We start from the raw sequence: 21,665 nt of genomic DNA, 5'->3' as shown, positions 1-21,665 counted from the left end.
GAGCCCGGCGCTGTCTTTGAAATAACACAAAAGGGAACTGAATGAAATGCCAGCTCCATGAAAGCGATCATGTATTTCATTCTTGTTGAATTTCACACAGTAAATCTGTACGCAGTCCGAACTCATTACACCATCGAGTGCTAAAGGGCGCATGAGTCATCACGGCATATCTGTAAGAGTGGGGTGAAAACCGCTCGTCCAGAGAAGCCCACGTGCTGCTTTTTCACCCGTGGTGATGTCATAGCCAGAGACTTCCTGAACACAAGGTTCATTCACAGAGCCCTCCTCCCGACACCGGGACCAGGCTCCAAACAAGCCGTCTCCACGGCAACAGGGCCGCTGGGCATGTGAGTTCCCTTCTTGTTGTTATTTGTTTGAGGGAGGGGTGGAGACCTAAAGTGTGCGTGTCTGTGTGCATGAGCGTGTGCGCCTATGTAAATAGCACATATTATTGGGTTCAACTGTAAGATAGGAGTATTTTCATGCTGCATAAATTCAGCTTATGCTTCTTAAAAACAAACATGGTGGGAGGAGGGACACCACAGCAGAACAGGTCTTCTTGTGAGCGTGTCTGTTCCAGGGGAACTCGGGACAGGCAGGAGGGGAGCTGTTTTATTTGTTGGGGGGGGGGGACTTGATGAGTCACTGTCTGCTGTGGGTCTACTAATTTTCAACTTTTCCTCTCATAACAGCCACTAAACAGAGTGAGGAGGCACCTCTGAGCTGTCTCCACCACAGACCTAATGACAGACGCTGCCTACTAATTGGCAAAAGCTCCACTAACCATTTCAAGTCCAGAGACAAATCTCAGTGTTGACATGAGGCCATAATGTTCAGTGTGTAATCTACACTGCCAAACATTCATAAGGTTTTAGTTGTTAAGTACCACAGATCTAGTGGAGGTCAAACAATTCATAGTTCTACAAGCACAGAATTTCTAAATGTTTCTATGTTCTCCACTTAGCCATGTTGTTGACACAATATACGGATTGATTGATTGATTCATTCATTCTATTAATCTAATTTGAAAGAAACTGCAGAACAGTCATACATCAAAACAGGACAACCGTGATGGTACTGTATATGGTTATGATTTATTGCTACTTTTTAAGGATACAAAAATAGGATGAAACAGAAACTGTTTAAGGAGACACAAAGTCTAGCAGACTCATAATAGAACAAATAGAAGACGACTATCAACAAGAAAAATAAAATAAGATGGTATTAATAACCTTTTCATTACCAGAGATTGCAAAATAATAAAAAATATAAACAAAAATATAAACTATTGAGGGATACTTTTGTAAGTTTCATGTATCCTCATTCCCTTTTGAAAAGAGACCAGTAACTATCGGCCTATGACATGTGAGCAATGTTTACTTTTGAGTGTTACCCCTGTTGCTCTTTATGAAAATAGTTTTCCCTTATAATAAAACAGATTAAAACATATTTACTGATGACTACAACTTTGTGTATACTATAAACACAAATAGACTGACAGTTAAAAGATGCATTACATACAACAAATCTTTCCTATTTTAGGCTACTCTAACTATTAACTCTAAGACATGGACAATTATACACTTTCCATCTAATATTTACAGAAAGGGAAAAAACTATTCAATATAGATTACATTCAAGAAATGTCAAATACACTTGTGCTGTACATTGAGAGAATGGCTCAATGGGAAAAAATCATTTACTTAACAGATCTATTAATATCAGCTTTACTAATATTACACAATAAAATCTTATATTCTATCAAATAGGTCCATATCAAATATCAAACATGGAGATTCAGTCTTCCTTTTATCACATGTTTTAAACTACTTTACTTTTAACTTTTTTGTTTTTCTTTACAGTCATATAAATGGCACCTGGCACTTATAATGTACTCCAATTCACTTTGTGAAGTATTACAAGTCTTACAAAAATAATTTTACTTTTGAAACTACCACTATTTTTATCAATGCAAGCTCTATTAGCACATGAAATATCCATATATCCCTAAACATTCTGTTTTGATGTGCTTACAGTGCGTAAAAAGTGTAATGAAAAATAGATGTTGAAAAAATATATTTCATTTGAAAAATGTGGGATTGTCTTGGAAAAGTAAAGCACACTACATCTGCAAACATGACGCCTCTGTATAGGCACACACTTAGTTTTGAGTATATTGATTGTCAATATGTTATAGATAAACTCAGAATTCAATTAACTATACACAAAACGATATACATAGAAATAGGCTTTGGATATGCTCTCTGGGACTGTGTAAACAGCCACAGATGTTATTACAATCAATATTAAGAGAAATACAAATAAAATAGATGAACATTTGATATAAAAGCAAGAAAACCACCTTCAGACCTGAGTGTGAGGCATTTTGGATGCACAACACTCAACACAAGAGCACAGCTGGCACACAAAGGGCAAAATCCCTCACTTTGGCTTCCGTGAGTCAGAATTCAGATCCATTTTTTGAATGATTGTCAATACAAAGTTTGCATGAAAATCAGCTGGAGCATGAATCTCAATTTAAAAATGTAGCCCCAAGCTGTAGCTGTAGCATCACAGGCCCCTGTGAAGCCATTTTGGCATGTCACCTGAATATAATGCAACATATATTTTACTAATATAAAATAGTACATTATTCACATGACTCAAATATTATAAAAAAAGAAACAACATTGACCCCCGTTATTGAAAACAGTGCATATTAGGTGGTGCCACAACAGTTCATTTGTATATGGTTAAGGCAGTGTGCGCTTCTTTTCACTTAGAAAACTGCACCTAAAATGAGATGATCAAAGTGTAAGCTTAAGACAATGTTTTCTTGTAAAACTGCATACAAAGTTAGAGATATATTAGACAAAATAGATGGTTTGGCCACAAGGAATGTTACAATATTTGAGCGTTAGAATTGAGGCGACTTTTTGGTACAAGAAGTCAACCTGTTGACAACCCAATTACTTTTCTCCAAAAAGAAATCTCACCAATTTCTTGTGAAACAATGACATGCTACATAATCATCATTCCCTAGGACAGTACATGTGGGAGCCAACTGGATGTGAGTTTATTGCCTGGGTAATGTGGCTGGTGCTGTTTTTGGGGACTTGTTTATTTCACCCCTGTTTTCTCTTTCTTTGCAAAACAAACTGTATCTTTGCTTAAACCTGAAAATAAAGTCAACAAAATAAGGCACATTCTCCTGTTGGTTCCTGTCGGTTCACCCCTGGTGGGTGTTTGGCGGTAGAAGTTGTGGGTCAAATGAATTCTTCTCTGTTTGCCAAATGAAGCTGTTTATTGCAGGGAAACATCCAAAGCAAACGGCAGCATGATGGCAGGGAGCTGACATCTATATTGCTGTGGGCAGAGAAGACAAGGAAGAGAAGAGGGTGGGGGTGGGTGTGGGTGTGGGTGGGGGGGGGGTGTCACCACGCTGCAGGGTCGGGGGTTGGGTGGGGGGGCGCATGATGTAATTTCCTGCTCAGGTCCTTCCTCTATGTCTGCCCTCTGGCCTGGACACCAGTCAGATCCTTTCTTATGATCTCATTCACTGTAGAGCAGAGAGACAGAGAGAGAAAGAGGGAAGTTAGAAAGTGAGAAGGCCAGATCGCTGTTAAGTGTGTTTTTACAATAAAATCCCAAAACAGAACCTTTTTAACAACATTTAAAAGTGTAAGTATTTCGTATTTTCATTCCTGAAATATTGTGGAATCACACAAATGAAGCATGGTCTGGTTGATTTGTGTGCAGTGCAGTATAGTGGAAGGCAGATAAATATTGCTTGCTGCATTGGTGTCGAGTCACCACTAGGGGTAGAGCTATGCTAAAGCCTATAGGCAATTGCTTCCTGTTGTTCTGCTGATAGAGTGTGTGTGTGTGTGTGTATACACATCATGGGTGGGGAAAAGGGACTTTAAATGGAAACTTTCACAGTTTCAAGGTTCTAAAAATAGAAGCAAGATGTGCGGGGTGTATACCCGTGTCATGGTTTGGAAAATTAAAAAGAAAAATAATAATACACAGCTTGATAAGGTCTGGAAAATGCCCAGCCTAGACTAGACCTGACCTAAAAAATAATAAATGAATAAAAAATAAAATAAAATACAATTAGACTCTATATACCTGTCACTGTGTAGCAATTTAAGAGCCTCAGTGGACAAATGAACCATCAGGAGTCAGAGCTTTGTGAGTCCTAATTGGACTCGGAAGGGGACGTGAGGAGGGAGGATGACCTCACCTGCCTGCTACTGTGTCAGGCCGCCATGACGTCCGCTCACGTCTATCTGAGCACAGCCCGAGTCCCGCTGACAATAGGGAGCCGTGCGGCAGGCGAGGCAGGAATGTCTAGTATGCGTAACATGCCGTCTCTCCAGATACGCCACATCCTCTTTGCGCTCTGCTCTGGTCTTTATCAGGGCGGCGCAGGCCGGGGGGGGGGGCCCGCTGTGCGTCTGTGTACACTGGCACTCTGACACTGCGGGCCGGTGCCGCTGCCTCCGCCGCGCCTCGGGGAACTCATTAGGACCGATGAGTAATACGAGCGCTTCAAAGTGGGCCAAAAAAGCTTTTTTGCTTTGTAACCATGCCATCCACAGTACATATCATGTCTATGATTTTATATCCATGGTAATGGGTTGTACTGGGATTTGGGCATAGGGCGATTTAACTAGAAGGTGTAGTCAAGTGTTAGAAGATTAATATTAGCAGTTTTTCCTCAAATATCCTTTCAAATACAAAAGGTGGTAGATGTAGTTTGTAAGCAAATTATTTACTTACTAATTTCAGTATACTAATTTAAAATGAGTTGCAGATTAAATTAGGTTGGCTGTGTTAGGATTGTGCCTCTCTCTCTCTCTCTCTCTCTCTCTCCATCCCTCTCTCCTTTGTGTCTCACACTGTCTAACATTATCTATGTATCATGAAATGCTTTTGTTTTTCTGTCTGTAACTAAAGGTGCTGCTGCTGTCTTGGCCAGGTCTCCCTTGTAAAAGACATTGTTAATCCCAATGGGACTAAACTACATAAATGAAGGTTAAATAAAAATGAACAGATTAAGATTGTGGCTGAACAGCCTGAAACACTAGCTAGCTGTAGTTTGTACATAATAATAAACACTGCTATCTTACACTCAGGGAGAAATTTAGAGGGGACTTTATTGAGTTGGCGTTTGATAGCGCTATTTCAAGCTTTGATCTACATACTGGCAAGGGAAGTGGTGCAACTATTAAAACACACACATTAAAGTGAAATCAGACACCATCTCACCCACGCAGCAGCATCTCAGAGCTGATCAGACTGCGAAGGCCAGAACAGACTTTACTGCAATACCAACTCAAAAATAAATAGATAAAAATCATCGAAACCTGCAGTAGAGCGCTGTACATAAGATGCGAGCATATTAATTTGGATAATTAGCAAGCAGGAGAGGATAAGAGAAAGATAGAGAGAGAGAGAGAGAGAGAGAGAGAGAGAGAGAGGTGTTATTCCCACCAACAAACCAGTCTCTCTCTCTCTCTCTACCTGCCGTTCTACCTGATCATTTGCAGATGTGAAAGAGAAATAAACCCATTACAGCAACTCAACACTAAGCACATTTTATAGCCGGAGCTGCATCTGAGTGCTGCGAAGCGGCAGGAGCGGCCAAAGCGGGCGCTCTGCTGTCGTCACAGCCTCAGCGTCCCTGTTTATTTTAGTCTCTAGTGGAATTCCCTCTGACACCTAATGCCTTAAAGAAACTTTCATCTCCCCAGCGGTGCCACAGGATTTTTCCTGAGCATAAAACAAGCTCAGAGAAGCAGCAGGAGCGCCGCAGCGGGGCAACATACAGTGGGGCTTTACTGAGCCTAATGAAGGGTTGGCACGGACCGGCCATTTGAGGCTGGCCCAGGGAACACTCAGACTAGTCTGCACAATAGGTGAGTGTCTGGCTCCTGGGTTCTGCACCAATGAGCCGGCTTGTTTACCAACCGACGGTGGGAGGAGAGAGAGACACCCTGTACAGTAGCTGACTCAGTCGCTGCACACTGCCCGCTGTGAGCTGGAATGGGTAAAGCATGCGTGTGTGTGTCTCTGTGTGTGTCTGCATGGATCTGCATGTTCATGGAGTGACTGTATATGTGTGTGTGTGTGTGTGTGTGTGTGTGTGGGGGGGGGGGGGTATACAGTATGTTCACAGGTTGCATGTGAGTGGATGCACTCAAGAAAAGTTGCTGCTGGATTGTAATTCAACATGAAGCTGAAACCCATAGAGAGAAAAGATAAAGTAGTATGTAGTGCTGATTAGTCAATCGACTGGAAATTAATCGATTATAATTTTGGTAAGCGAATAACCATATTAGTCATTTATCAAGTAAAAATACCAAACTTTTGCTGGTTACAGCTTCACAAAGACCAAGATTTGCTTGCTTTTCTCCATTTCACATCATTATAGAAGGAATACTTTGGGTTCTTTTTGGCTACTAGTCAGACAAGTAAACAATTTTAAGAATCCCTTTGGGCTCTGATAACTTGTGATGAGCATTTGTCATTATTTTTGACACTTTAAAGACTAAATGATTAATCGATTGATTGAAAAAATAATCAATAGATGAATCGATAATGAAAATAACCGTTAGTTGCGGCCCCAGTGGTATGAATGACTGTCAGCTAACTGCTAATCTAACCTCAGATTCTGTGCCTGAATGCTAGAGAAGCTGAATGTACAAAAATCTCCCTAAATAAGCACACTCACAGAACGAGCAAACGTTTCACATAACATTACACTGTATGTAAAACAATATCAATTTCTTGAAGCATTTGTCATGCACTCAGCAGTATGGCCGTAATACCTTCTGTATCAGAGGGGATGCCAGGTTGTGTATTTAATCTGGCCTCTTAAATGGGATGGAAGTGAGCTGAAACTAATGCGTGTCCAGCAGCCTGTTTCTGTGTGCTTTATCTCTCCTGCCCTGATCTCTACCTGCTGGAACAATTTCACCTGCTCCACTGCCTCTGGGCTTTATTCCACACCCACTAAATCTGTCACTCTCAGCCTTTGTAGACCATGCCAGTGGCTCTTAACCGGTTGTTCACAAACTATGTGGCTCGCAACTTTTGTGGGCCAAAACATTCTTAGCCTCTGTTGTCCCACGGAAAAGCAGGTTCCTGCAGGCACCTTGTTCACTTCAACAAATCGAAATCATTATTTATCGTTTATGAATCATGAATCGTTGGCTCATTATGAATGGGATTGTGGCCAGGATGCCTCAATCAGATCAGAGAATTGATAAACAGTCAGGGCAGCAACTATCACTACTGGCAACTGACAGTGTTTGAGAGGGGAACTTGTCTTTACTAGAACTAGGTAGCATAGGAACATGTATGAGGGCGGCAGATGCAAGCCCCTTGTGTGGGAGGAGGTGTAAACCCAGTTTTGGTTTACTTAAAGTGAAATACCTGACTTTCATTTAGCATTCTAAAGGTGACACAGTTCAGACACCTCAGAGATGTGACAGTTATGCACCACAAAACTGCGACGATACCAGGATGTGGCGTCTTCATTTTTTCAAAAATGAGTACAGAGTGAAACACACACCAGGATGAGTAATGTTGACTTTGTTATTTCGGTGAAAATGTCTTTGATGGTTCCAAATAAATGATTGTTGTGTGGTCATGCCCACACCTCAACACCTTTGCAGTAAAACACAATGGGACTTTTTGCCCTGTTATCTTCTCACCCTTTGTCTGAAAAATGTTTTGAATATGGGGCAGCCCCCTTTTTTCTCGCAGCAATGACTAGACACTACCAATGATGTGAGTGGGTGGATTCATGGCTATCATGTCTGATAACCTGGGAAAAGACTATCAAACTGTTACTGTTGGCCTGTGTAGCAGCATAGTACTTGTGCAAGCTCCATTATGCATAATGCTCTTAACATTTAGGGATGTGGTATTACATAAATGTCAATCATTCTATTGCTGTTATTCCTTTCTGAAGCATGTTTATATAATAATGGTGAAAATAGCCTCCAGTGCTTTGGATAAAAGAAGGCAATTAAATCCAAGTAACTGCTAATTCTGCAATTATTTTTTTTATGAGATTTCCAGGGAGAGAGTAATGTGCTACTAGAGTAAAGCCAAAACAGAACAAAGATGCAGAGGCACCTTGGTGGGGAGTTGGCTGTTCATCATCACCTTTTGATCATGGGAGTATCAAACACAGTGGGCCCAGTTTGACTGTTCCTATAACTCCCTGTTAATTCGCTAACTCTAAACCCTGTTGCTGTTTACTGAGGAGGGAAACCCTGCAAGTTCCATCCAAAAAACACAAATTCCATTGCTGGCCTTTTTTCTTCGTTTCATTTTTTCCATTGAAACACGCACAGCCCCTTCCCTTTTCCTGCGGACTACCCTCCGCCCTCCCGCTATCTTACAGGGATCAGGCTGGATTTCTGGAGGAGAGCAGCTGCAAATAGGAATTTCTTGTGCCAGATTGGCAGAATCCCGCGGTTGGAAAAAAAGCTAATCCTCTGGTGGGTTCCCCCACAGAATTGAGGGGCGTAAGGCCAAGGGGAAGCCCTGGCCAAGTATAACAAACAAAGAGGCTTTCCCCAGCTCTCCCAGGCAGCCCGTTCCACTGTTTGACAATGGTTGCCATGGAAGTTGTTTTTCACTTCATAACAGTGTCAACATATCCAGGCGGTCAAGAGAGTGACACTTTTTTCTCCCTCCCTTTCTCTCTCTCTCTCTCTTTTTTTAGTGAGAGAGAAAAAAAAGCCAAAGGCTCATTTCCTGATGTGTGGCGGTGCCAGACGAACCCTGCGACAAGCAGAAGGAGCATTAGTGTGGCCGCTGGTGAATGGAGCAGCATGACGACAAACTTAAACTCCTCCACTGGCTTGACGTGGACCAAAGACTATACGGATACCACTATCAGGGCAGGTCATTATATTATAAAACATGTAGTTTGAAGGACCTTTACAAAATGAAGAGGCTCAACCTCCTGACTGCTGCTGGATGTGGCCTGACATTAATTCTGTCAGAGGGTAATGGGGTTGACAAGCGTAAGTATAAACATATGACTCATAATCCCTGTTATTTCCACCTTGAGTGGAACATAACTACACCTCCTGGCAAGGATTGTTTTAACAGTGTGAGCTTGTTCTGTTGGCCTTGTTCAGAGGGACGCTGTATAGCGCACAGAACGGACAGGGGATATGTGAATGGGAGATGGCGCAGATATTGTAAATATCCTCGAATTGTTCTTAGGAAAAGTCTTATCTCCGTTTGACGTCTATCTCCTTCAGAAAAGGAATTGCACATATTCATCACTTTTTCTGCAATGAGAATGAATATTTCTTCTGTGCCTAAAATAAAAACAACTAAAAAAACCCTCAGATTATTCCCTCATTACAGTTATGTTTTAGCAGACAAACACACACATTCACAAGCTGTCCCACTCACACAGAGTATAAAAGCATGAACTTACACTCACCATCATCTAGGTAGGCCTGGTCCAGGTTCTCCTCCTTGACCGTCACCCTCCTCTGCCCGTCTCCCGGAGCCTCCATCTGCCCCGTGCCGGGTGGCGCCCTGCCCTTCTGCTGGCCCTTCTGCGTGTACGGCTGCTGCTGGATGACGGTGGGGTAGTGCTGAGGGTGGGTCACCGCCGCCTGGGCCTGGGCCGGCGTGGGGGAGTGGGCGGCGGCCGCCTGTGGGGAGTAGCCGTCGCAGTAGATGATTTGCTGGTTGTCGGGCTGCGGCGCGGGGAGAGGCTGAGGCTCTCCTCCCCGGAGCAGGTGCTGGTTGGTGGGGGAGAACTGGATGATAGAAGGGTGCTGGCCCGCGCCGACGGGACCTCCGGACTGGGCCGGGGAGCCGGTGTGGACCAGGACCGAGCGGTGAGGGTCGGGCATCATCCCCCCGGGCTGCTGGTAAAGGCCAGGGCCGCCGCTCAGACTCTTGCCCCCGCGGGAGTAGACGATGGCCGGGCTCTGCTGCTGGAAGCGGGGGTCCTGGCCTGGAAGGCCGGAGCCCGGACGCCCCTGCTGGCAGGAGGCCATGCCGGAGATCAGGCCATTGTCCTGGTGGAGGATGGCGCGGGGGTTATGATAGTAGGACTGGGGGGATACGCCCAAGATCTGAGGCATGGCGAAGCCCATGTGGCCCGCTTCATACTCATCTAAGGGCTCTGTCTTGATGGACGGAACTGTGAGGAAGACAAAAAGAAGAGAGACGCGGCTGTAAATCATCCTGGGAGGAAAGAGCTGAAGCAGTCTATACTTTAGATGTCTATTCAATAATCAAACAACCTAATCTATTCAAAACACGATTCCTACCTGGCAATGGTGTGAAGGTGAAGTGCTGCGGCTGGCTGCGCTTCCTCTTGCCGTTGATGACGTAGAAGTTGACTTTGACAGAGTGGCAGACGGACGGGTCTCTGTAGGACGGGACCTCAACGAACAGCATATTCTGCAACACATGGTTGTTCCATTTCAGTGTGGGATTACGTGCTGTACTAGCCCAAAATATCTTTTTTTGTGTTTGTTTCCAACTAAACTACTAAGTCAGGACAGTTTCCAGGTCTAATGTGTATTGCAGGTGTGACGGGTCATCTGTGGGACAGCCGGATGAGTTGTACTTACAGGCTGGCTCTTATCTTTGTCTACTGTCGCCTCCATTTCCCAGATTTGCTGCCCGTCTAGAGAGAAGCAAAGAGAGAAAGTGAAAAAGAGAGCAGAGGGAGGAGAGATCAATTAATCACTGAAGACAAATAATTAAAATGGTCTCATGTTGCACAGGAAATGGATTAAAGAGGATTTTATTTGATCAATAAAATGCCCAAACTAACTAACTAATTAAATTGATGTGGTATTTAAGACTTGCATGAGGCTGTTGGTTATTTCCAGCATAGTACATAATATATTAGACAGTTATGCAATGCTGTAACTCTCAAGCCTCCTGTTAGGAAAATGCTGCATCCTAGCCAATACAGGGAAGTTCCTCCAGCTCAGATGTTATTCTTATTGTGGATTCATTTGGTCCTTTGTGTTTTTACTTTCTTTCACTGCTTTTAATGACATTTCTGAACGTTTTGTACATAAAAGACACATTATTGAACAATTGAAAAAAGACTACCTCTCAATATTCCTTCATGCATTTACACGTTGCGACCTGTGTGCCATGTGATTTCAAATTCAAGTGGAGGGAAAAAGGCTCTTTGTGCATGCAGATCATATCACTACTAAAACCACTTCCTCTTACACCAGCGAGCACACCTCAAGGGAGAGCTGATCTACGGATCTGCCCCAAACGCACATACAGTCGCCTATTCATCAGAAAGATACGAAATCAAGACTTAATGTAGAAGGAAGAGAACGTGGGCAAGGGACTGCAACTTTACTCCACGCTGTGCTGTGACAAAGTGCTGAGCATTGGAAGCATTAGCACTGTTCCATGTCAACAGCGATTATGGTTTGCGTTCATCCTCTACTTACATCCCCGCTTCACCACGTTACATTGAAGTTCTCATTTAACAACAAGCATCGTCTTTACAAAACAACTGCTGTCAAAAATGTGCTCGTAAACTCCATATGGCCTTTATTGAGCTGTAACATACAATATAACTTGTGGTGCATTGAGTTCTGTTTTAATGTTAGGTGGGAAACCCTCTGTCAGATTGCAAATTAAACACACATGGCTTAAATGAGTCAGCAGGAGAAAGGGGGATTCCACACATCTTGCCAAAATTACTTATTTTTTTCTTTTCTCAACTTTATTTTCGTGAACAAGTTGCTCCATTTCACTAACAAAAGGGGATGACTACTGCTTTCTTGGCGTTTGAGTTTGTTTGCGTTTTGTTGCAATTCTACTCTAAGGGATACCCCATCTTTTTTTCTCTCTCTTGCTCTGGAGATAATTGTGTATGGGGGTGAAGAGGGGGGGAGAGGGAGTTGGAGAGCGAGCTGAGCAGGCTCGACTTGGCCGGGGGAAAGCTCCTCTTCCCCTCGTACAACCTTGTCCATGCATAAGAGCCAGGGGAGCCCCAGCCAGAGGCAGCTGTCTCTCATTCAGAGAGATTTCACAGCTGCACTGGTCCAGAACTCTGTGTCATACAGAAACTCTCCAAAACAATGGCAATCCCTTTTCGTAAGATTTCTTTTTCCGTCTCCGTCTTGCTGGCCATTACTGCGGTGTGTCGTAACACAGCGGCAGGGAACCCCGGAGAAGAAAAAAAAAAAGAAAAAGCGGCTCGGGTACGCGGCTCCAAGTTTTAGTCGAGGCGGCCCCTGGAGAGCCCACATTTAAAAAGCCAAGCGCTCCGCTCTCAGACAGCAGTGGAGTCAGTGAGTCACACGACCATATGCTCACTCAAACACAAAGTGTCTCAACATCGTTCACGATCCCATGCAGACAGATCAGACAGCTCTCAAGCAGCTTGAGGTATACTGTCGAGAACCGCAAATAAAAACTAGACATGATTTATAACAGATGGTAAATGAAACCTAGACTACTGACAATACTTCCACAATATAAATCCAGCTCAATTTACTCTTTGCAAAATTGCACACATTGTCTTTTTTCTCAATCATGTTACTAATGAAAAATAATGAAGCAGGCATGTGACACGTCCCAGAACCATGCAAATACACTGTGACTGAGGAAAAGTCAGGATTCAAATGACGGCAGGGTGACCTTTGTCATTATATCAATGATATAGGAGCATTAATTTACAGCAATCATGGTTAAATCACTCAATTTTGTCTTAAAAATGTTGTAGAAAATAGTGCAATTACTACATGTGGTATTAAAATTAGATAATAGATGGTAAAAAAAAATATGATTATGTCATGATTTTACCATAAACGAAGATCAAAACAGATCATTGATTCCATCCAGACATATTTCAGAGTTAAAACTAAGAGTAAACCAGGGACACCGACAAAAAGTATGTGAACCGACCTCCCCAAGAAGATTTTTATATGGCACACAACACTATTCATCACACGACAAAAGGCCGATCTGAGTGATAAGACATCATGGAAGTCAGCCAGGGAGAAAAGGGCAAAGGGAAGTGAGGCAGCAGAGTTATCATCTGGATCATGCAAATGACTCATAGGTAAACTGCATGTGGCTCCGTCTACACAGGATCGCAGAGGCCGTGGTGTGGTATGAAATTTGAAAGCTATATCACTGAATCTGATGGGTTATCATGGGTAATCATGTTCACTGAGTAATAGCTCATTAGTTATCACTACTGCTGCGGTGTTCAGTGTGAAATTAGGTCATGTAATACCAGAAACAACAGATGCATAGATATAATCTGTCAAAGACTCTACATTGTCACAGATCTTAGAGAATTACCATCTGACTCTGCTTCTTTTATGAGACAGAGGATGACTCTTTCCCAGAGGATGTTTTGCTCACTCAGATGTGAATGCGACAGGATCCGAATGTGACTCACCCTGGGTTTTCTCCATAAAAATGACCTTGGAATCGGAGCTGAAGTTCTGCCCAGTCAGGATCATCTGCTGGCCTCCCAGGACAGAGCAGCTGTCCATGTCCTGCTTCTCCACCATGGGAAGCTCATGGGCTGAACGCTGGGCTGCAGGGACACACAGAGGAGTGGGGTGTTGCATTCAGTGTCCGTCTACAGTTGCACTTTTGAGACTTCCACTCACATAGGAGGAAGGAAGACATCAGGAACTCCTTCCCAGCTGTGAAGCGACTGTGAACCAGCGTATAACTCGTAGAATGTGAGTGAACGCACAGTGAGAGGACATACTATACTTTGAGTCAACTTGCAGCTTTGCATTGATTTTCCACATCTACACAGGAACAAGTGGCTGTGCTTTACATTAAATAAGTGATGCTGACTCATTACAAAATCACAATCCTTCCTATCAGTTTAGAAGGCTGCGAATTTCAATCTGTCAAATCAACACTTGAGATGAACAAGCGAGTCTAGCAGTTTAGTTTGCCTGTATGCAGCCAAACTTATCTATATACCTTATAGTCTATATAAGTTCTATGTGCTATAGCTAATTTGCCTTGTTGCCAGGTTTTACCCTGAAGATGAAAACTAAAGGACTTGATAACCAGCAAGCCTGTTCACTTTATCTTTTAAATTGGGTTTAGGGAAAGTTCTCAAATTAAAATGACACTTATAAAAAGTGATAATGACCCTAACGCTGTGGTTTATTGTGCAATATTGTAAGTCAGTAAATTTCACCAACCCATGGGCTCTCGGTCATTATTGCTTGAACATGTTTTAATGTCCTAGATCCATACAAGCACAAGCACCTGTCAATCCGTAATTACACACTGGAGTGTCACGTGTTCAGCAGACCCTATAGCCTTTATGAAGAAGGTTGGTAGCACTGTGTTATGTCTCAGCTGATTTCGCATAAACTAGTAGGACTGTAACCACTCTGGCCATGTTAAGGACGATTAGGCAAGAAATAAACATGCTCATTAATCACTGCATGTACAGTATACGACACAGTCAGGGATGTTACCACTGTGGCTGTCAGCTTTGTTGACACTTTAGAGACTTTAACGACGAGGATCTAGCTTCCTCATATTGTAGCTCATTGTCACCCTTTAGTTCGGCTGAAATTCGATACCCACTGAGGCGAGTTGAGGTGTCGACAAACAACCCTGTGACCTTTGAACAGGTTTGTTCGGCCTACTACGCCGTGCGTCAACAAAACAAAGAGAGGATGACACTAAAAGAGGCCCCGTCTCTTCAAACACACTGACACAGTTTGCTTATCGGCCCGCCTGACAGATGCGCCATAGGTGTCGTAGTAGGCGGGTTCACGCTCGATTGGCTTTCACTGACGCCAACTGTCCCGACCTTCATCCGACGGCTCAACAGGTAGATAGCGGCTATTGTGCCGCGCTGTCCGAGATGGGAACGGCGACGGGAAATGACAATTATAAAGTGATATCATATTCTGCATCACTGTGTTTTGTTTTACAGTGACAGGAGCGTAGTGTATGTACTTTGTGTTCCACTGACACGCTGAATGCTATTTGTTGACGCGGGAGCTGTTCAAAGCCAGATAAAGGGCGGCGTTGTTTGAGTTTTGATTATGCCAGGTGCTTTAATAACACTGTGTACATATGCACTCATGTACCCAAACACAGACTTTACTAGAGCACACACACACACTAACCGGTACGCAGACGCCGACACACTCACAGCCACAACACACACACACATACAGCGAGTACCTGCTGGATGGATGCAAGTGCTAGTAGCATAAAGACGTCTTTGTGCGTAGGACTCTGGACTATCAGCCCAACTCCAAGCTCATTTGAATGCGGGTTCATTTTTTACCATGTTTACTTTATATTAAGTCTGGTGAGCATCACTCAGGTGAAAACATCATCAGTTTCACCTCAAGAGGAAGCATACATGGAGAATTCATGAAGCCCACAAAGAGGACTCAAAACCAAGTCCATGCAGAACTTGTGTCTTATAATTATGAATCGTAATGGGGACAATCAGTACAAATAGCACAACAAGCATAACTGGATTGTACTTGATATATAGTTGCTTACAGCACTCTATGGGATGTGAGGCCACTTGCAGGGAGATATGCTGTCCTCCCGGCTGAGGTATGTGCACGCGAAACACAAGACGAACGCGAGTGTTTTTCCGGCCGATGTCGGTCTCTCCCTTCCTCAGCTCAATGTCTGCGTTCCTCAGCTTCAGGATCCCAGCGCAGTCAATTCTGTGACAGAGAAGAGGGATTTATGCAAAACTGAACAATGGAAAATTACTACGAAAATATGTGCGTTTGTGAGTTTGTGGGTGGTACATTTAAGTTTTTTTAATTATTCAAAAATATGCATTCTAATATTCTCACATTGCTTTCATGTTGTTCTTTGGCTCCAGGGGGATCTCGAGGACTTTGGTGCCGTGGATGATCTTCTCGAAGCTGGTGGTAGTGACCGTCTTGCCGGTGATGCGGTGCACCTGGTAGAAGGCGTGGGGCTTTAGGATGCGCTCATCTGCCGTGCCGATGAAGATCTGCAGGCCCAGTGGCTCCTTGCCCCTGTAGCCATGTAACTGCACATACAAAAAGAGGAAAAAAACAGGAAATTGAATGAATGTATGTGTGCTTACTGGCATTGCTTGGCAACATGTAATTGTTTTTAAAAAGGGTGGTATCTCCTATCATCCCCTATCTCCTTTCATGACCTATTTTTAGCTGCGACCAGCAGCTCTATAGCTCGCTCTGTTGGTCGGTCGGTTGGTCGGTTGGTTGGTCCACAAACATTTCCCCACACGTGTATGCATGCGCGTACGTGGTCGCAGCTATTGCGAATTCGCGCTTGTTTTTTACTTGATTCATGTCAGGCCATGAAAGATAAATGTGAAGGAAGTGTTAAAGGCACTTTAAACTGACTGTATTTCTCATATCCTCCTGTTTTAGCTCTGCCTTTTCAGATCTCGTTAGCAGCTGACTCCACAGCCATCCAGTTTTCCCCTGAGGTCACTAATCAGTGTCAGACCCACGTGTAAAACCATGAGTCTCTTCTACAGCCTTGAACAGCAGCCAGCAGAGAGCTCACATCCTATGGCCTTGGAGGCCATACGTTTTATACTTGTTCTTTCATAACTGGCTAAAGAATTCAAAGGAACTCAGCAGGGATTCTGTCTTTCATCACTGGCACGCTTAGAAGATTATGAGAACTGAAACTGTCATAAACAGCCAGCTTGACCAAGTGACACATGTGTGAGGGATACTTTTTGAAACTATGTGTTGGAAGAAATTGATTAATTAAATAATTAATTAATTATCAAATGGGTTATGTTGTGAATTGAAGGTTGACGATATTGTTGCATGCCAGGGTGTCTAATAAGTGTTATCAAATACGGTGCAGTATGTAAATCATGCTAGCAACATTGGCCTGCTAGGCTCGAGAGAGAGAGAGAGAGAGAGAGAGAGAGAGAGAGAGAGAGAGAGAGAGAGAGAGAGAGAGAGAGACTACCTCCTGTGGAAACATGCATGCAAAACCACAATGCATGAAGTTGCATCTAAAAGTATTTGCACAAACAGTGTTGTGCATTGCCTTCGTCAAAAAATATAACCATATTTTAGATTCCAAAGTGATGGTACAAACACTACAGGTAACTCATTAATTTTTTTCCCCATCTAGCTTCCTTGTTGCTCAGACAGACGGAAAGAGAGACGAGCATGGAGAGACTGTACAGCTTCTGTACATCAAATTCACTGCTGAAGAAGAAACAATCGTCTTGGTCGGCGTAACTGACACACGCCGCAGCAGCTGCCGAATGTGAGCAGAAACTATGGCAACATGAATGAGTGTGCTGCCGGCTCCATATCCAGGTAGCTGACACAGTGAGTGAAATAGAGGAAGTTGACTGCAAACACTCAACAGGCCATGTGAGCAGTTGGTCGGTTGTCATGGCAGTGGCAGGAGCAGTGAGTCATGACAGAGAGCAGTGTAGGAAAAGTAAAGTGGAGGGTAGGAGGCTCAGAGAGAGAGAGGGGGAGAGAGGGGAGAGAGGGAAGGAGGTGCTGCCGGAGAGAGGGGGAGGAAAGAGGGAGAGCGAGAAAGTGAGAAAGAGAAGGAAAGGAGAGGGGAGGAAGGGGAAACAGAGAGAGAGAGAGAGAGAGAGAGAGAGAGAGAGAGAGAGAGCAATAGAGGAAGGGAAAGAGGAGGTGAAGGAGTGCGGCCGTGGCTAGCCAGCCCTGACCATCTGATTGGCCTGGCAAACCAGGCAGCACTGACCTCAGGGTGGGCCTTTGGGGAGGGCCAGAAAATGGAAAAGAAGTGAGAAAAGCTTCATTTCCACCAGGTCCCCACTATCACCGAGAACAACAAAAAAGGCCTTGAAACGTCGCCACGGCAACACAAAAAAAAGTGAAGTCAGAGTCATAAACATGTTACAAATAATTTCAACATGCTGTTCATGACATCTCAGCAAGCTGTTTCTTCTCTCTCTAAATGATTTTAATCACAGGTAGGCGAGTAGTCATCAGTTTTGAATACATGCCAAGTAAAGCTGTTACAACACTGAAAGTCAGCCTGCTCATGTGAGACCCATACAGTCATCAAGCCATTGTGTATGAGGAAGTCATGGACAGCATAAACACAGGTCTGTTTGTGTGGTTACAACCGTGGGGCCGGGGGGGGTGGGGGTGGGTGGGGGGGGGGGGGGGGGGGGGGCACAGCAGCAGACTATTTTAAGCAGGAAGGCAAAAATCTGCGCGGCTGTGTTGTCATGAGGCTGCAGGGTGGTTACGACGTGTCATATGTCTGGGGCCGCGCTTTTACAGCTGGGTTTCACAAAAGTGTTGCAAACTACGTGCAGAGGACGGTAGAAGCGAGCAAGGTGAGAGTGGCCAGAATAAGCCGGGGTAACTCACGGAGTAATTTTCATACAACTGGCTCTGGGCAATAACAGCACTTACTGCATAATGACTAGGAAATACCATTACACGCAAGGCCTCCTGTCATGGGTTGCCTGAGGCTTTAAGACTTGCGTTAGCTCCCGAACTGGAACGGTAAATCAATCGCCTTGGTCTTTGAAGAGCACTGTGTATGTGAAATGTGCTTTTTTGTATTGATTGAACTCATTCATGTTTTCTGGCATTACCTGGACAACAGGGTGTCCTCCAGTGGGGGCTTTCACAGCACCCCTGCTTCCCTCCGTCTCGTAGTGCGCTCTGTGGTGGGGCTTGGGCTGCACATCAATGTGGAGCTCGTACTGGTCTGAGCGGCTGGGGATCGGCCACTCCAAAGGGGGGAGAGAAGCCACAGGGATGCTGGAACATAACAAAGGATATAGAAGAGGACAGAAATAATGAAAATCAAGTTTAGTGTAATGTGCACCTTGGAAAATGGATCGTTATCTTGTGTGCATGCAAGCCACAAGTCCTGGCTTCCCCACCCATTTACCTGCAGATGCTGGAAACCAGTGGCTTGGGCCAAATGGGTGGGATGACAAAGAAAGGCTCAGCACCAGATTTGGTTTTCACGTCCTGGTCGCAGGACACCAGGTAGTTCCCCTCTCCGTGGTTCTCGGGGTACAGAGTGTACACCTGGTTGGTCGTCTTGACTATTTTAGTGGGCACCAGGCCCGGCTGGCCGGTGCCGAAGCCGTTCATAGCGTCGGCGAGGCTGTTGTGGGTACCGTAGTGGGCACCTATGTTGTGCTCAATGTGGCCGCCGTGGGGGGACGGGCTGCGGGAGCGGTGCCCGGGCATCAACCCCGGGTTCCTGTACATGTCGTAGGTGCGTTTGCCCTGCGGGGAGGTGGAGCGCGAGCCGGGCCTGGGGGAGGGCGAGCGGGGGCCCAGGCAGCCGTCCTCGGCCAGGCTGGTGCGGGGCGAGGTGCCCGGGGAGGTGCGGGGGGAGCCGGTGTGGATGTTCTGGAGCCGGGGGCAGAGGTCGGCGTTCTGGCCGCTGCTGGGCGACACGCAGGGAGACGCCCAGGGGGAGTAGCTCTCCGAGTGCCAGCTGGTGGAGGAGTTGCTGCTGGCGGGGCTCAGGCACTGGGGCTCGCGGTAGGCCAGGCTGTCATGGCCGGGCACGGTGAGGGTGGGCCGGGGGCTAATGTTCAGCGGGTGGTTCTGCAGGGAGTCCCGGCCATGGCTGTAGTGCTCACGAGAGGGGGTGATTTCGATCCGCGGGCTCAGGGCCAGGCCCCCGGGCCGCGAGTTGTCCAGGTAGTTTCTGGCCTCCTGGTGCTCATATCCTGAGAGAACCTCAGTGTTGTGGTCGCTGTAGGGGGGACTGCAGGACTTGATGCCGTACGGGGAGGCCTGGTCCAGAGGGAAGGCCTGCTCAGACTCGGGGCCGAGGATTTTGTGAGATGCAAGGTTCGGGTCATCTACAGAGGAGAGCAAGGATGAAAGAGCATTAAAACACACATGAAGAAAACCTTAAATATTGTCAAAGCCAACGGAGCGGGTCAATAATATGATTCAAACAGGAGCCACAAGAGAGATCAGCATTTTTATTATTTAACATATTTTCCATTATTCCAATTATGATGACACCAGAGCAATACATTATTTACATATCAATTCTCCTCCCAATTATGAATTTCATTACAAAGGTTAATGTTGTGCTGCTCCCTAGATGGCACTGACAACTTAACCTGCAGACAAAGATATTGCATTTTAAAGTAGTTAGTCAAAGTTAATTTTAATTTTTTCTTTTTTTTAATCTTTTTAATTACTTGTAAAAACATATGTCGAAAAGCTCATTACATTTTCCTCACATGGTAATTACATGTCATAATCCTCATGATCAAGCCTGTGAAATTAACTTTCTGTTTGTTTGTTTGTTTTCTTTTCATTTTACACCACAGGCTACATATTATTTTGTAAAGTCATATGAGGCTATAAATAACAGAGAGGGAGAGGAGTCAACACAGGCTGCCAGAAAGCCTCGGACAAACCTTGATCTCCCCCAGTAAATTCGCTGCAAGGTGGCTCGTATTCAAACAGGTACTCAAACTCCAAATCCTCATCGGGGCAGTTCACTCGACTCAGTTCCTCCTCCAAGTCTTTTTCGTCGTATAAAGCGGTCATCTGTCTATATTTCTTTTTTACGAATTGTCCCGGTTCAGACGAAACAACGGAGACGCGGCGGTAGGGGCGTCGCGGCGGTGATGATGATGATGATGATGATGGTGATGATGATGTGTTTGGGGAACCTGCTCAAGTGTCAAATGATGCATCGGCGAGCGGCAAGAGCAGCAAGGTGAAGCGCAGTTTCACCAAGTTTCCTGTTTCAGCTTCCCGCAGTTATTTTCGGATGAAGGCGGGTCTATTTTCATACTGAATCTTCAAGTTCATCTTTGAGGTGGATCACGCCTCCCCGTTCGTTGATACGTCGAAGAAAAGAAAAAAAGCACAAGTGCAGCTTGAAAGTGGTGAATTAACCGCACCGCGGGCGGATTACCAGCTCTGCTAACACACTATGTGCTGCTGCCCCCGGGTGTTTGACACGTTGCAATTACGCACCAGGGTGTTCACTTATCGATCCATAGCCTCTAAAACAGTTATCAGTTATCTATTATTATTGACGAGGGGTGCAGTAGTGGGATTACTGTATGTATGTATGTATGTATGTATGTACTGTGTGTACTGTATGTAGGCTACTGTATTTATGTGAGCATGCATGTATATATGTGTGTGTGTGTGTGTGTGTGTGTGTGTGTGTGTGTGTCTGTGTGTGTAAGCATGCATGTATGCATGTATGTGTATGAGTTATGTTGCACAATTACATTAAATTTGAAACCTGCCTAATGCACTCCTGTATGTATGTATGTAGGCCTATGTATGGATGTATGTATGAATGGGTGAGTGGACATAAACACACCAATTACTGAATCATTTATTAGACTACAACAGTATTTGGTGATGCTGACCCCCCCCCCCCCCCCCCCCCCCCCCTCTGAAATATCCCATTCTCTGCCCCTGCCTCCACTGACTGTATTTAGATTCATTACATTAACTAATTTGACAGAAATATTTCTGATGCACTGCTACATCGTGAATTATTTAGACAGACAGGAAGCCTATACACATTATGGGAATCAGATTATAGGGCATTCCTGCTGCAGTGGTGGCCTCACCCCCTAGTGTTCACTCTGCTCAGTCAGCAAAAATGATAAACGTGCATGA

At 44.7% G+C, this 21,665-nt stretch overlaps 1 protein-coding gene across 1 annotated transcript; it reads right to left on the bottom strand.

The window, feature by feature from the left end:
- Nucleotides 1-2,061: 2,061 nt before the first annotated feature.
- Nucleotides 2,062-20,823, bottom strand: nfatc2a (nuclear factor of activated T cells 2a). The gene is made up of 10 exons (XM_071915457.2): nucleotides 20,435-20,823; nucleotides 18,928-19,861; nucleotides 18,626-18,794; nucleotides 15,864-16,066; nucleotides 15,556-15,728; nucleotides 13,451-13,591; nucleotides 10,632-10,687; nucleotides 10,326-10,458; nucleotides 9,482-10,195; nucleotides 2,062-3,559 (listed from the first exon to the last, which is right to left on the bottom strand). Exons 1-10 carry the CDS (start codon nucleotides 20,565-20,567, stop codon nucleotides 3,504-3,506), a joined length of 2,712 nt encoding a protein of 903 aa, XP_071771558.2. The 5' UTR covers nucleotides 20,568-20,823; the 3' UTR covers nucleotides 2,062-3,503.
- Nucleotides 20,824-21,665: the final 842 nt, after the last annotated feature.

The sequence above is a fragment of the Centroberyx gerrardi genome, chromosome 14, assembly GCF_048128805.1.
Source record: "Centroberyx gerrardi isolate f3 chromosome 14, fCenGer3.hap1.cur.20231027, whole genome shotgun sequence".
Lineage (NCBI taxonomy): Eukaryota > Metazoa > Chordata > Actinopteri > Beryciformes > Berycidae > Centroberyx > Centroberyx gerrardi.
Note: the sequence above shows the minus strand (reverse complement) of the source record. Positions and strands in the feature narration are given on the sequence as shown.